The sequence below is a fragment of the Pongo pygmaeus genome, chromosome 5 (genome assembly GCF_028885625.2).
Source record: "Pongo pygmaeus isolate AG05252 chromosome 5, NHGRI_mPonPyg2-v2.0_pri, whole genome shotgun sequence".
Lineage (NCBI taxonomy): Eukaryota > Metazoa > Chordata > Mammalia > Primates > Hominidae > Pongo > Pongo pygmaeus.
The window spans coordinates 170,371,445-170,384,446 of record NC_072378.2 but is presented as its reverse complement, the minus strand read 5'-3'; the positions used below and the strand labels follow the sequence as shown (position 1 = coordinate 170,384,446).

At 47.6% G+C, this 13,002-nt stretch overlaps 1 protein-coding gene across 34 annotated transcripts in view; it reads left to right on the top strand.

The window, feature by feature from the left end:
* WDR27 (WD repeat domain 27) overlaps positions 1–13,002 on the top strand; it is a 253,105-nt gene that overhangs the window by 46,121 nt on the left and 193,982 nt on the right. For 15 of the 34 annotated variants that reach the window (XR_010126827.1, XR_010126828.1, XM_054493517.2 and 12 more), the window contains 4 exons: positions 5,545–5,623; positions 8,179–8,256; positions 9,593–9,690; positions 12,746–12,835. The exons of 13 other annotated variants lie outside the window; for them this stretch is intronic. Coding sequence is in view for 19 of the 21 variants with exons in the window: in XM_054493517.2 (XP_054349492.1) it covers positions 5,545–5,623; positions 8,179–8,256; positions 9,593–9,690; positions 12,746–12,835 (345 nt within the window). In the remaining 2 variants the exon portion in view is untranslated. The remainder of the gene's footprint in view (positions 1–5,544; positions 5,624–8,178; positions 8,257–9,592; positions 9,691–12,745; positions 12,836–13,002) is intronic. 6 more of the 34 variants (XM_063666897.1, XM_063666892.1, XM_063666883.1 and 3 more) reach the window with 2 other exon arrangements.

Genomic DNA, 13,002 nt, shown 5'->3' with positions numbered 1-13,002 from the left:
TGGTCTCTCTTGGCCCTGTCAGTCTTGCCTCCTACCATTCATCCTTAACAGTTGACAGCAGCAGGAGTCAGAGAAATCTCCAGGTGGACACAGGCGGGTCCCAAGGGAAACCCGACCTCCAAACCAAAGACAGGTTCATATCTGAAAGCCAAACCACATGTCTTGGATAAATCCACAGACCGAATTGAGAACCTCTTTTACTGTTTGGCGCACTTTCCTCTGATTGGCCCCCACTCTTCATCTATTTTACATATTCCCACTCCTCCCTCATTGGTTTTTGACACTGCTGTGCCCATCTTTGAGTTGTACCTTTTTTTTTTTTTTTAACCTTTTTTGCATAGTCACAAACCAATCAACATGCATTCCCCCATTTTGAGTCCATAAAAGCCCCAAACTCAGCCACACTGGGGGACTACCTGACTGAGGGTAGGGGGCTGCCCTCTCCGGGTCCCCTCTCTGCTGAGAGCTGTCATTCAATAAAACTCTCCAGCCGGGTGCAGTGGCTCATGCCTGTAATCCCAGCACTTTGGGAGGCCGAGGCAGGCGGATCACGAGGTCAGGAGATGAGACCATCCTGTCTAACACGCTGAAACCCCGTCTCTACTAAAAATACAAAAAAAAATTAGCTGGGTGTGGTGGCGGGCGCCTGTAGTCTCAGCTACTCAGGAGGCTGAGGCAGGAGAATTGCTTGAACCCAGGAAGTGGAGGTTGCAGTGAGCTGAGATTGTGCCATTGCACTCCAGCCTGGGCAACAGGGCGAGACTCCGTCTCAAAAAATAAAAAAAACTCTGCCCTGCTCACCCTTCAGTTGTCAGGGTAACCTATTCTTGGATGCAGAACAAGGACTCAGGACTTGCCAAATGCGGGTACGAAAAATGCTGTAACATGGTAGCCCTCCACCCTCCTCCTTCCGCCAGCACTGAGCAGCTGCCCCACATGACAGGAAACAGCAGTGGGGCTGGGCCAGCCCCAGAGCCGCAGGCCAGGGCAGGGCAGTGGGACTGAATGAGCCTCACACAAGCGGGCGGAGTAGGTGGGTACCTCCTGCAGTGAGCTGGGTGCGAGGGAGGCCCAGGCAGGGGCATCGCCAGCCTCGGGGGTCTCCAGCTGGCAAAGAGGCACCGAGAAGTCCTTCATCACAATGAATCCTCTCATGTGTCATCTGGGGGCTGTTTATACGTGGAGTAATATTCTTTCTTAAGTTCTTTCTTTTGTGATTTGTCTTTTTCCTTCGTGTCTGTGAGATTTGCTTCAGTTGCTATACAGCGTTCTGTTTGGATATACTGCAGTTTATGAACCCACAATTTTATTCAGTATTAACAGACGTTTGGCTTGTCCCAGGCTGTTGCTTTTGTGAGCAGTCTTTGCAGCACCCTGCTGTACCCTGGAGCCGGGAGGGCTGCCCTGATCTTCTGCAGGGGCAGCTGCTGGGCTCGGGGTTCCTCACGTGGCAGGTCGATGGCAGACGATGGCAAGGGTCTTCCCAGGTGGCTGGCCAGCGGCTACTCCAGCAGCACACGCCGCCTCTCCTGCCCCGAGCTCTTGCCACGGCTGCATGTCGCTGGACGCTGGAATTTCTTACCCAGTGTGAGACAAGAATAGCACTGGGTGGTCACAGGAGGACGGAAAACCCAGGCAACAGCGAAGACAGGAACGTGGCAAAGTAACCACAGGACGGCAGAAAATCCAAAGCGAGGGAGAGAGAAGGCGAACCCATCAGCGTGATGTGTCCTCTGTTCTCCCGGGAAAACCCGAGTAAGAACGAGGCTGTGGTGGCGGTTACCTAAAAATCCCCTCCTTTCCCAGAATAGCTGATGATGATCCCGCCCCGTCACTAAAGAAACACCCGCAAAATGAGGAACACAAACTCCTCTGTGCGCGCTTCCTTCTCCTGAGCGGGCGCCTCCTCCTGAACGGGATTCCTTCTCCTGAACGGGACTCCTCCTCCTGAGCGCGCCTCCGTCTCCTGAGCGCACTGCCTACTCATGTGCGCGCCGCCTCCTCCTGTGCGCGCCGCCGCCTCCTGTGCGCGCCGCCTCCTCCTGTGCGCGCCGCCTCCTCCTGTGCGCGCCGCCTCCTCCTGTGCGCGCCGCCTCCTGAGCTCGCGTGGCTTGTCACTTAGGCGTGTGCTTTCGCTTTGCAGCAAAAGCTGCTGCTTTTCGCATCTAAATTCTTGCTCTGAAGGTGCGAAGAACCTGGAAACCGGCTGGGAGTGGGGTCTCACCAGCCTTTGGAGACCCTCCTGAGCCGTCTGGCAACCAGTGACGATACAGAGGTGTCTTATGATTTCGTTTGCGTTTTCCTGGTTAAACATGAGGTGGTTATTGCTTGTGTTTAATCAGCTACGCTTTACTGTCATAAGCCTAATTTGCATTTATTATCTCTTCGCTATTATTTTGTACAGGATCTGTTGGATTCATGTTCTCGCGTGATTGATTTCTCAGGAACTTTCTGAGTTTGGTTTTGGTGTGCCAGCTCCACAGAATGAGCTAGGGAGAGCTTTCTCTGTTTCTGTACCTGAATGGTTGGTGTAAAATTTTAAATTAGGTGTATGATTGATTTTGAGTATAAAACCAGCCTTGTATGTCAGGGATAAATCCCATGATGTATACTCTTTTTGTTGTGTTGTTGAATTTGGTTTGCTAATATTTTGATTTTTGCATCAATTTTCAGTAGAGAAGTGGGCCTTTAGTTTTTCGTTTGTTTGTTTTTGTTTTGTTTTTTGGAACTGAATGAAATGCATCGAGTTCTTTCAAAGGAGATTTGCGTTGCTTTCTAGGGGTTTGGGTGCACAAATCCACAGCTTCCGGCCTTTTAAGCCACTTGTCAAGGTCACTCTGACTGCAGGGCCGGCAGCCTGGGACCAGTACAGACCATCACGGCACAGGCTTCCTGGGCCAGTCGGAGAAGGTGAAGCTTGCATAGTGGCCGGGGACTTGGCCTTTCTGCCCTCACCTCCCTGAGGCCACACAAATCCTCAGCCTGTGTGGCTGGATTTGCCGCCATCCACAGCTCACCTCAGTTTCGATATCTTGTCCTCATTTTCTTTCCCCTTTTAACAAAGTGAAGCACATATTTCTTCTGGCTTTTGTGGCTTTTCTCTGTGGGAGAGGCCATCTGAATACCTAACCAGTGTGTTACACAGATAATGAAAGTTAGCATTCACCTTTTAAATAGCAGTACCCTCAAAAAATTGAAAAAGTCCTATGTAGTAATGATGCTAATGAAGAATTGAAAGTGTTTATTAGGTAAATAATATGGTCTTACACATGATTTATGTGGTAAAGACTCTGTTTTTCGTAGTCTTTTAAAGGACATTTTCTGTTCATTTCTTTACTTTTTTCATGATAAGATATGTATAAAATAAAACTTACCATTTTAACCATTTTTAGGTGTGTGGTTCAGTGGCATTCCATACCTTCACATTGTTGTGCAATGTAAAAAAGCCTTTTTGAACCATTTGCTTAATTAATAACAAAGGAATTTTATATGTATATGTACATTTCTAGTAAAAAATTTTTGGAAACCTTGACTAACCAATATTAATTAAAATGGCTAATAGTTGGAATCATACTAGACTGTTCAGATGGTTTTCCAAGGTTCTGACTGTTTTCATGGAAAGAAACTCCCCTACGAGAGTGGGCTCCATGCTGAGTGGCGAGCAGTGCCTCCCGCATGCCCAACCCACGGGGTCCGCTCGTCTTGTCTGCCGCCATGGATGGCTGCGCGTTTGGGAAGTGAGATCTGTGCACACAATCTGTCGTGAAGGAGACACGAGTCTCGTGATTTCACCTTTAAAACTTACCATGTTTGTTTCCTTAGCTTTTCTTCTTACATACGCTTCATTTAGATCACTCCTTAAAAGTGGAATTTTTAAACTTTTTGTCAACAGGGGTCATCTCGTTTCAGACTAGCATATGTGATGTACTCTGGTTCGCAACTAACGATAGCATTTAGAGTTTAGAACAAAACCTTCAGTAAGAACAATTATATAAATAGTTTTAATACAGAGATAACTTTTCTGTAGCAAGAAAGTGATTAAATTTTAACATGTTGATGTTTTGTGTGTAGTTTAGAAAATATTCCCATGGAAAATTAATGGATATGTTTCATTTACAGTAATGCTATAATCCCCAAATTTGCCTCCCTCTACTTACAACACTATAACAGAGATAACATAAACAGAATATATGTGGTAGATGAGGAGCTATTATATTTTAATGCTTAGAGCATTTGTAAAAGTAATATGCAGTTATGTATTTATAAACCTTATTCTAGGACTTTTAAGACTTTCTTATAATGAAGTATACTACTAATGTGCCCATAACTTTATTATTTTATCCTGAAATTGTTTTCCTTTTGGTGATATTTGATTATTTTTTGGAGAAGGCTTTTTCTCCTCTCCTGACTGTGTGTGTTGGACAGTGCGGTTTCCTGGCTTCTCCTGGGAGCAGTTAGTTTTCTAGCGCCGCTGCCCTCCGAGGGTCCCTTTGGGGTCCTAGGTGTGTGTGGCATCTTCCTTTCCCTTAGAAACCTCTCCCCTCCAGGTGCAGCTTCGCCCTCTGCAAGCCTGTGAGGTTGGCGGAGCCCAGGCCCAGGGTGGAGACTTGGCTTACAGACTCCTGGTCACCTCCTGGACTCTGATTTGCACAGTGAGACGTCCACAGTATTAAGTTAATACTCTGTTAGGGCCACTTGATTCTTAATGGGAATGTGATTAGGTTTTCCAGTATGAAATAGTGCCACAAACAGGAACTGAATTTCTTTGTTTTTTAAGAAAACTATTTTTTGAATTATTCAGTATTATGCAAATATCTGTTTTTCTAAATCTGTTTTATAATATTGTACAGACTATTCATATTGAACACCAACTATTAAATTTATGCAGAAATAAATAGTTCTGGCAAAACTATATTTGGTCTGAAAACATTTTTTTGATTTGTAAATATTTGTGGTAAGTTCACTTGATGTCAGAGTTTTTGTCAACTGGTAGTGCTATGCAAAATGTAAAATAGGCTAGGTCAGGCATAGTGGCTCACGCCTGTAATCCCAGCATTTTGGGAGGCTGCGGCGGGTGGATCACGAGGTCAGGCATTCAAGACCACCCTGACCAACATGGTGAAACCCCCTCTCTATTAAAAATACAAAAATTAGCCAGGTGTGGTGGCGTGTGCCTGTAATCCCAGCTACTCAGGAGGCTGAGGCAGGAGAATTGCTTGAACATGGGACGTGGAGGTTGCAGTGAGCCGAGCTTGCACCACTGCAGTCCAGCCTTAGCAACAGAGCGAGACTCCGTCTCAACAACAACAACAAAAAAAACAGCAACAAAAAAACAACCAACTTGGGCTATTTTCTTATCCTTTTAATCCCTTGATTTAATCTTTTGCTGATGATGGTTGGTGTGACCTCAGATATGAAACCTCTTAAATTTATGGTCAGAAATTCATTCTGTTTGCGTGAATGTTTCTGTTTTGAAGAGACTCTGTTCTTCATGAGATGCTAATTTTAAGTGTTTGTTTCTTCTTTAAAATTGCCTTTCCACAGCTGCACGGAACGTCATGAAGGACCAACGCCTGGTTTTCCATAGTAAAGTTAGGTCGTCTGGTTATGCGTCAGCACCACAGTGAGTGAACTCATGTCAATGAGAGACAAAAATGCACCTGCATCACAGATGCGGGACTTTAACACAAATAGGGACACACATACATCCCCGAGGGCCACAGTATGGAGAGAGGACATAGCAATAGAAACAGAAGTTAAAATATGGTGGGTTGGACCCCAGTATGCCCATTAGCAGCAGCTGCAACAGCAAACATTTCCTGAGCATTCACCATGTGCCGGGCCTCAGAGCAGTCCTCCGAGTCCTTTTCTGATAACGTGGTGGTCCCGGGAGGTGAGGGGAAGCTGGTGGGGTGTGCGGCTGGGAGAGCGTAACGATGCTGTAAACAAACGTGGCCCATCAAGGCCGGACACAGTGCTATTCTTAGAACACAGCTCTGCTGTAACATCAGAGCACGATAACAGAGTGCATTTAGGCCCTGAGTCCCTGAGTTAGCAAGACTGCTCAAAGGCAAGGAGATAACGAAGCAGCCGAGAAACCACGGGGAGGCCTTGAGATTCCCTAAACCTTCAGGAGCCCGCTCCTCAAAGGCAAATGTGACTTTTCTGAAGAAAATGCAGACATATCCCCCGCATCCTACCTCACCTCTTGACTTCGTATGTCTCTTAACATAGCGGCCAAAATGGCTCTGTTACCTGGAGTCCCTGTCCTCAGCGCACACGCTTGTCTCCCTGGTTGGCGCTCACCTCTACCAAGCTCCCCTCTTCATGTGCCCCTGGCCACTCCCCCACTCCCACCCCGCCCCGTGGTACTCCTGTACTCCAGGCAGAAATCCCAGGCCACTCTGTGTAAAGACAGCCTCCAACCCTCCAAGCGCTTCCCTGCTCTGCTTGTTCTCTGGCTTGAACAATGGTGACTGTGTCTTATTATCTGTTGTTTAAACTCCTGTGCCTGGGACAGCACTCAGCACCCTGGACCCTCTCATAAGGCACTTCTGGAGGGATGGATGGATGGAGAGATGGACAGAAGGGGATGGAGGGATGAGAGATGGATGCGTGTGTGCATGGATGGTGGGGATGGAGGGATTGAGAGATGAATAAGTGGATGGATGGTGGGGATGGAGGGATGGAGGGATGAGAGATGGATGAGTGGGTGGGTGAATGGAGGGGATGGAGGGGTGCAGAGATGAGAGATGGATGAGTTGGATGGATGGTGGGGATGGAGGGATGAGAGATGGATGAGTGGGAGCGTGGATGGAGGGGATGGAGGGATAGGGAGATGAGCAATGGATGAATGGGTGCATGGATGGAGGGGATGAAGGAATGGAGGGATGAGAGATGGATAAGTAGGTAGATGGAGGGGGATGGAGGGATGGAGACGAGGGATGGATGAGTGGGTGGATAGATGAGGGGAAGGAGGGATGGAGAGATGAGAGATGGATGAGTGGGTGGATAGATGAGGGAATGGAGGGATGACGGATGAGTGGGTGGACAGATGGGATGGAGGGATGCAGAGATGAGGGATGGATGAGTGGGTGGGTGGATGGAGGGGATGGAGGGATGCAGAGATGAGGGATGGATGAGTAGGTGCATGGATGGTGGGAGATGGAGGGATGGAGAGATGAGAGATGGATAAGTGGAGGGATGGATGGAGGGGATGGAGAGGGGCAGAGTTGAGAGATGGATGAGTGGATGGATGGATGGAGGGGAAGGAGGGATGCAGAGATGAGAGATGGATGAGTAGATGGAGGTGATGGAGGGATGGGGAGATGAGGGATGTGTGGGTGGATGGATGGAGGGTGAATGGAGGGATGAAGGGTTGAGAGATGGATGGTGGGGGATGGAGGGATGCAGAGATGAGGGATGGCTGCGTGGGTGGCTGGATGAAGGGGATGGAGGGATGGAGAGATGAGGGATGGTTGTATGGGTGGATGGATGGCGGGGGATGGAGGGATGCAGAGATGAGGGATTGATGTGTGGGTGAATGGATGGAGGGGGGGATGGAGGGATGAGAGATGAGATATGGATGAGTGGTTTAATTGATGGAGGGGGGATGGATGGAGAGAGATGAGAGATGGATGCGTGAGGGGATGGATGGTGAGAGATGAGGGATGTGTGCGTGGATGGATGGAGGGAATGGAGGAATGGAGGGAGGGGTGGAGGGATGAGTGAATGGATGGATGATGGTTGGATGGATGAATTCTGCTGCAGTGGCATCTGCAGCTTTGTATGGATTCCTCAGTTCCGCCATATTAAGGCATGTCGTGAGTGTCAGGCTTTGTGTGGGAGCCCCGGGGGATGAGGGGTTGATAGACATTGGTGGCCCTGAGTGCCAACCTGGGGCTTTGGACTTAAAGGAAAAGCCCAGCATCAGGGTCCTATTACAGGATTTTAAAGGAGTCACAGGACAATGTGTGGCAGGGCAACATCTCTGAGATAGCGTGAGAGACACAGGAGGGGAGGAGGTGACTTAAGGGCTGGAGGACAGGTGGGAGGGGCCCGAAAGCATTTATGCAGACGTCTGTATGTATATAATTTTTTTCACAGTAAAATATAAATCTCTTAGGAAACTTAGACCTCTTAATATTTGAGAGTGATATTAGAGTTTTCTTTCCACAGTGTGACTATGTTTTCACCAAAGACCAACATCAAGAGTGAGGGGAAAGGATCTTTAAGACGCAGGAGCCGCTGCGCATGGTGTGTGATGTAGCGTGCATTCCAAGTACATTTGAAATAACCTAGACCTTGCCAATACTTTAACTGGTTCTTTTCCAAACAGGTATAAAACCTTATATGTGTACATGTGTTTACATACATATGTACACAGATATGTATGTCTATATTATTTATATATCTTTTTAGCCAAATTTAATCTTTCCTGTTAATTTTTCAGACATGGTCTGTTCTTACCACCTTAACAATTTTGAAATATTAAATTTTTATTAAAATTTAGTTTAGAAAATGCCGTAGCCGATGCTCCTCCCTGTCATGCAGGTGGATTGGGTGAAAATGTTGGGGCCATTGTAGTGCCAGGTGCTCAACTCATTCTGAGTGGCCGTGGCCCACGCCATTGGGGAGGGCGCCTGTCCACGGGACTGGCTCCACACTGGCTGCAGCTCTGACTGTGGGCATGTCCTGTATACACCTGGGCCCCTTGTGACTGGACAGGGAAGAGCTTGGGGACGTCTGGGGTCCCTCCCAGTCCTGGATTTAAGATTACATTGTCCGAGGAGAGATATGGGCTACTGCACTTAAAACTTATTTTAACGTACATGGGTCTACTTTGCAATCACTGCATTACAGAGGGCCAATATTGATTTTGCCCGCATTCGCTGCATTTTTCTGCAGCCTTGCTGCTGTTCTGCCACATTCTGCTTGATATTACGTGTGTGCTTGCAGCAAAATGCATCCAGGCCTTATGCAGGTGAAGTGTGGCATCAGAGTTCCGTTCAGCTCTGATTTTTTTGGTAATTTTTTCTGTGAGGGCCCCGCTTTCCAGACAGAGCACGCTGGCTCTTCTGCATTTGGCTCTCTTGGGCCTTCTGCTGGGAGCTGCTGGGCAGCAGTGGTGGCAAGGCCCCAAATGCCACACAGGACTCGGGCGTGTGCACAGAAGGCATTGGCATGTGCACAGAAGGCATCTGTAGATGATTTGAGTGATGAGCATTACAACGCCACCCACAGCGGCATGAGACTGGAAAGTGAAATTCATTTTCTCTTAGTGAGAACCCTCACCCCCAAATCGTCACAGTACTCACATCAATTTATATGAAACACAACAAATCCTTGCTGTTTTATATGTAAAATATGTGTCTTTTTTGGCAATGTGGAATGTAAGTCTATTTAAAAGAGTTATTTCCTGATTTTGAATATAAGAGTCTAAATATAGACATATATAGATAAATATTCAAGTTTACTGGAATACAATTATATATGTAGATGGGGGGAAGCCCACTTTGTTTCTTGCTTATGTTTTACTTCTAATCTCACTTTGAATGTCTCCTGATCACCGTTACCTGTGGCCTTCCCTCAGGGAGGCATACCCCGTGGAGTGCGCTGTGCCCACCAAGCCCGGCCCCCAGGTCACCGCCGCCCCCACCTGCGCACGCGTGTGCTGCATCCAGTACTCAGGTGCGCCCCGTCCTGCGGGAGTTGGGTAGCGTTTCATTGTAAGAGTCTTTTATTCTGCCCACTGTAACCATTTTTCTATTGTATCATAATTGTAAATATATTTTTAAAAACCTTGGTTACTTGAAGTTGCATGGCATGGTTTGTGTATGGATGAAAACCAAGACTCTGTTTCACTCGACTATAGTGAGGGTGATCTCCGGGCATCTCACCCTGTGTGGGCACAGACACTGGCATGCACTCACTAGCAGCAAATTTGCTGTTCTGTGTCCAGCTCCTCCGGGTTTTGCTCTGTGTGTCTGACCCCTCCTACAGAAGTGTTAAGGTGGGAGGGCTTTGGCAGGCAAAGAAGCTAATGGAACAGTCACTGCTTCCCTCTGGAAACGCGGCCTCTGCTCATGGATGGGCTGGAGGCGCCAGGCTGGGGATGGCGTCGTGCGGGCTGTGCACAGGATTCCTTCCTTACCAGACCCTCAGCCGGGACCTTTTCCTGCAGGGCTGAGTGTGTCTCGGCTTCCGTGACAGTCGCCCTATTCTCACGTGTGTCCTGATAATGCCTTCACCGGGCTTCTCTTGGACCTCAGCACTGTTTTCTAAATAGTGTTTGAAAGAAGGGAGGAGCAGCTTGTGAGAGTGCTGTTGAACTCTTGACCTCGGCTGGGTAGTTCCACCACCTGAACGCATCTCAGAAGTGAGATTTCCTTGCAGGCGAGCTGTGCCCTTGCCTGGGGCTGGACAGAAAGTCCTGTCTGGGCCGGTACGTTGCCCCACCCTCATGCCATCTGTCCAGAGGGTTGAGTCACCTAGGGGTTACCATGTACCACTCCGCTAAATTCCCTTTATTTTATTATACAATTGTAGCCAAAGAAGTTTTAAAATCATTTTCGGAAATTAGATATGTAGTATTATCAGTTAATGTCCTTTTGATCTTTGATAGACTGAACATTCCTTCAGTGTTATCGGCCCTCAAGTTTGAATATTGTGGGTGATATCTATCATTTCTTTCTTTTTTTTTTTTTTTGAGACAGTGTCTCACTCTGTTGCCCAGGCTGGAGTGCAGTGGCACAATCTTAGCTCACTGCAATCTCCGCCTCCTGGGTTCAAGTGATTCTCCTGCCGCAGCCTCTGGCGTAGCTAGGATTATAGGCATGCACCACCATTCCTGGCTAATTTTTGTATTTTTAGTAGAGATGGGGTTTCACCATGTTGGCCAGGCTGGCCTCAAAACTCCTGACCTCAGGTGATACACCTGCCTCAGCCTCCCAAAGTGCTGGGATTACAGGTGTGAGCCACCTCGTCCAGCTCTATCATTTATTTCTACCCTGTTTTTGGAAAATGTTTCAACATAACTGCTTAGCTGAATATGCCTCTGGGCAATCTGCTGATTCGAGGCAGGCTCTGGGGCCTTGTTTCAGGGGCCGTTGGCGTCCTGCCCTGGGTGCAGGGGCCTTTTGGATGGTGCTTTTCCTGTCCACAACCTTGAACAGCAGCCTCACTCTCTCATCCTGCTGCTCATCCTGCTGTTCCTCTTCTGTTAAGGGAGGATGGCGAGGTTGACAAAGGCAGCGCCTTACAAGGTGTTGGGTAGAGGATGTGAGAAAGGATTAACACGGGCTGGCGCCTGCAGACCCCCGTGCCGATGTTAGTGTTTGTGTTTTAGAACCCGGTTAACTAGAAGTTCTACTCTTGCCTGTGGTCAGTGTGACTCCCGTGAACTAGGCTTTTCTACAGCGTGACTCATATGAACTAGGCTTTTCTACAGCATGACTCCTGTGAACTAGGATTTTCTAGTGTGACTCCTGTGAACTAGGCTTTTCTACAGTGTGACTCCCATGAACTAGGCTTTTCTACAGTGTGACTCCCGTGAACTAGGCTTTTCTACAGCGTGACTCCCGTGAACTAGGCTTTTCTACAGTGTGACTCATATGAACTAGGCTTTTCTACAGCGTGACTCATATGAACTAGGCTTTTCTACAGCGTGACTCCCGTGAACTAGGCTTTTCTACAGCGTGACTCCCGTGAACTAGGCTTTTCTACAGCGTGACTCCCGTGAACTAGGCTTTTCTACAGCGTGACTCTCGTGAACTAGGCTTTTCTACAGCGTGACTCCCGTGAACTAGGCTTTTCTACAGCGTGACTCCCGTGAACTAGGCTTTTCTACAGCGTGACTCCCGTGAACTAGGCTTTTCTACAGCGTGACTCCCGTGAACTAGGCTTTTCTACAGCGTGACTCCCGTGAACTAGGCTTTTCTACAGCGTGACTCCCGTGAACTAGGCTTTTCTACAGCGTGACTCCCGTGAACTAGGCTTTTCTACAGCGTGACTCCCGTGAACTAGGCTTTTCTACAGCGTGACTCCCGTGAACTAGGCTTTTCTACAGCGTGACTCCCGTGAACTAGGCTTTTCTACAGCGTGACTCATATGAACTAGGCTTTTCTGCAGCGTGACTCCTGTGAACTAGGCTTTTCTACAGCGTGACTCCTGTGAACTAGGCTTTTCTACAGCGTGACTCCTGTGAACTAGGCTTTTCTACAGTGTGACTCCTGTGAACTAGGCTTTTCTACAGTGTGACTCCTGTGAACTAGGCTTTTCTACAGTTTGACTCATATGAACTAGGCTTTTCTACAGTTTGACTCATATGAACTAGGCTTTTCTACAGTGTGACTCCTGTGAACTAGGCTTTTCTACAGTTTGACTCATATGAACTAGGCTTTTCTACAGTTTGACTCATATGAACTAGGCTTTTCTACAGTGCGACTCCTGTGAACTAGGCTTTTCTACAGTGTGACTCATATGAACTAGGCTTTTCTACAGCGTGACTCATGAACTAGGCTTTTCTACAGCGTGACTCCTGTGAACTAGGCTTTTCTACAGCGTGACTCCTGTGAACTAGGCTTTTCTACAGTGTGACTCCTGTCAACTAGGCTTTTCTACAGTGTGACTCCTGTCAACTAGGCTTTTTCTACAGTGTGACTCCTACAAATTAGGCTTTTTCTACAGTGTGACTCCTACAAATTAGGCTTTTCTAAGAGGTCTTTTTTTAAAATTCTTTTAACAGGAGATGGGCAGTGGCTGGCTTGTGGGTTGGCCAACCATCTGTCACTCGTTTTTGATGCCAGCCTGACTGGGACACCTGCTGTGTTTTCAGGTAAAATGTGTCTTAATTTCAGTCAGTATGAACTTAAAGATGGGTCTCACTTAGGTCCTGGTTGTCAGTTGCTAAAGTACACTTTTGTTTCCTTCAGGACATCAGCAAAACAAAACCATGGCTTGAATTGGAGTCTAAACTAGATTCACTGAGATCTTAAACCAAGC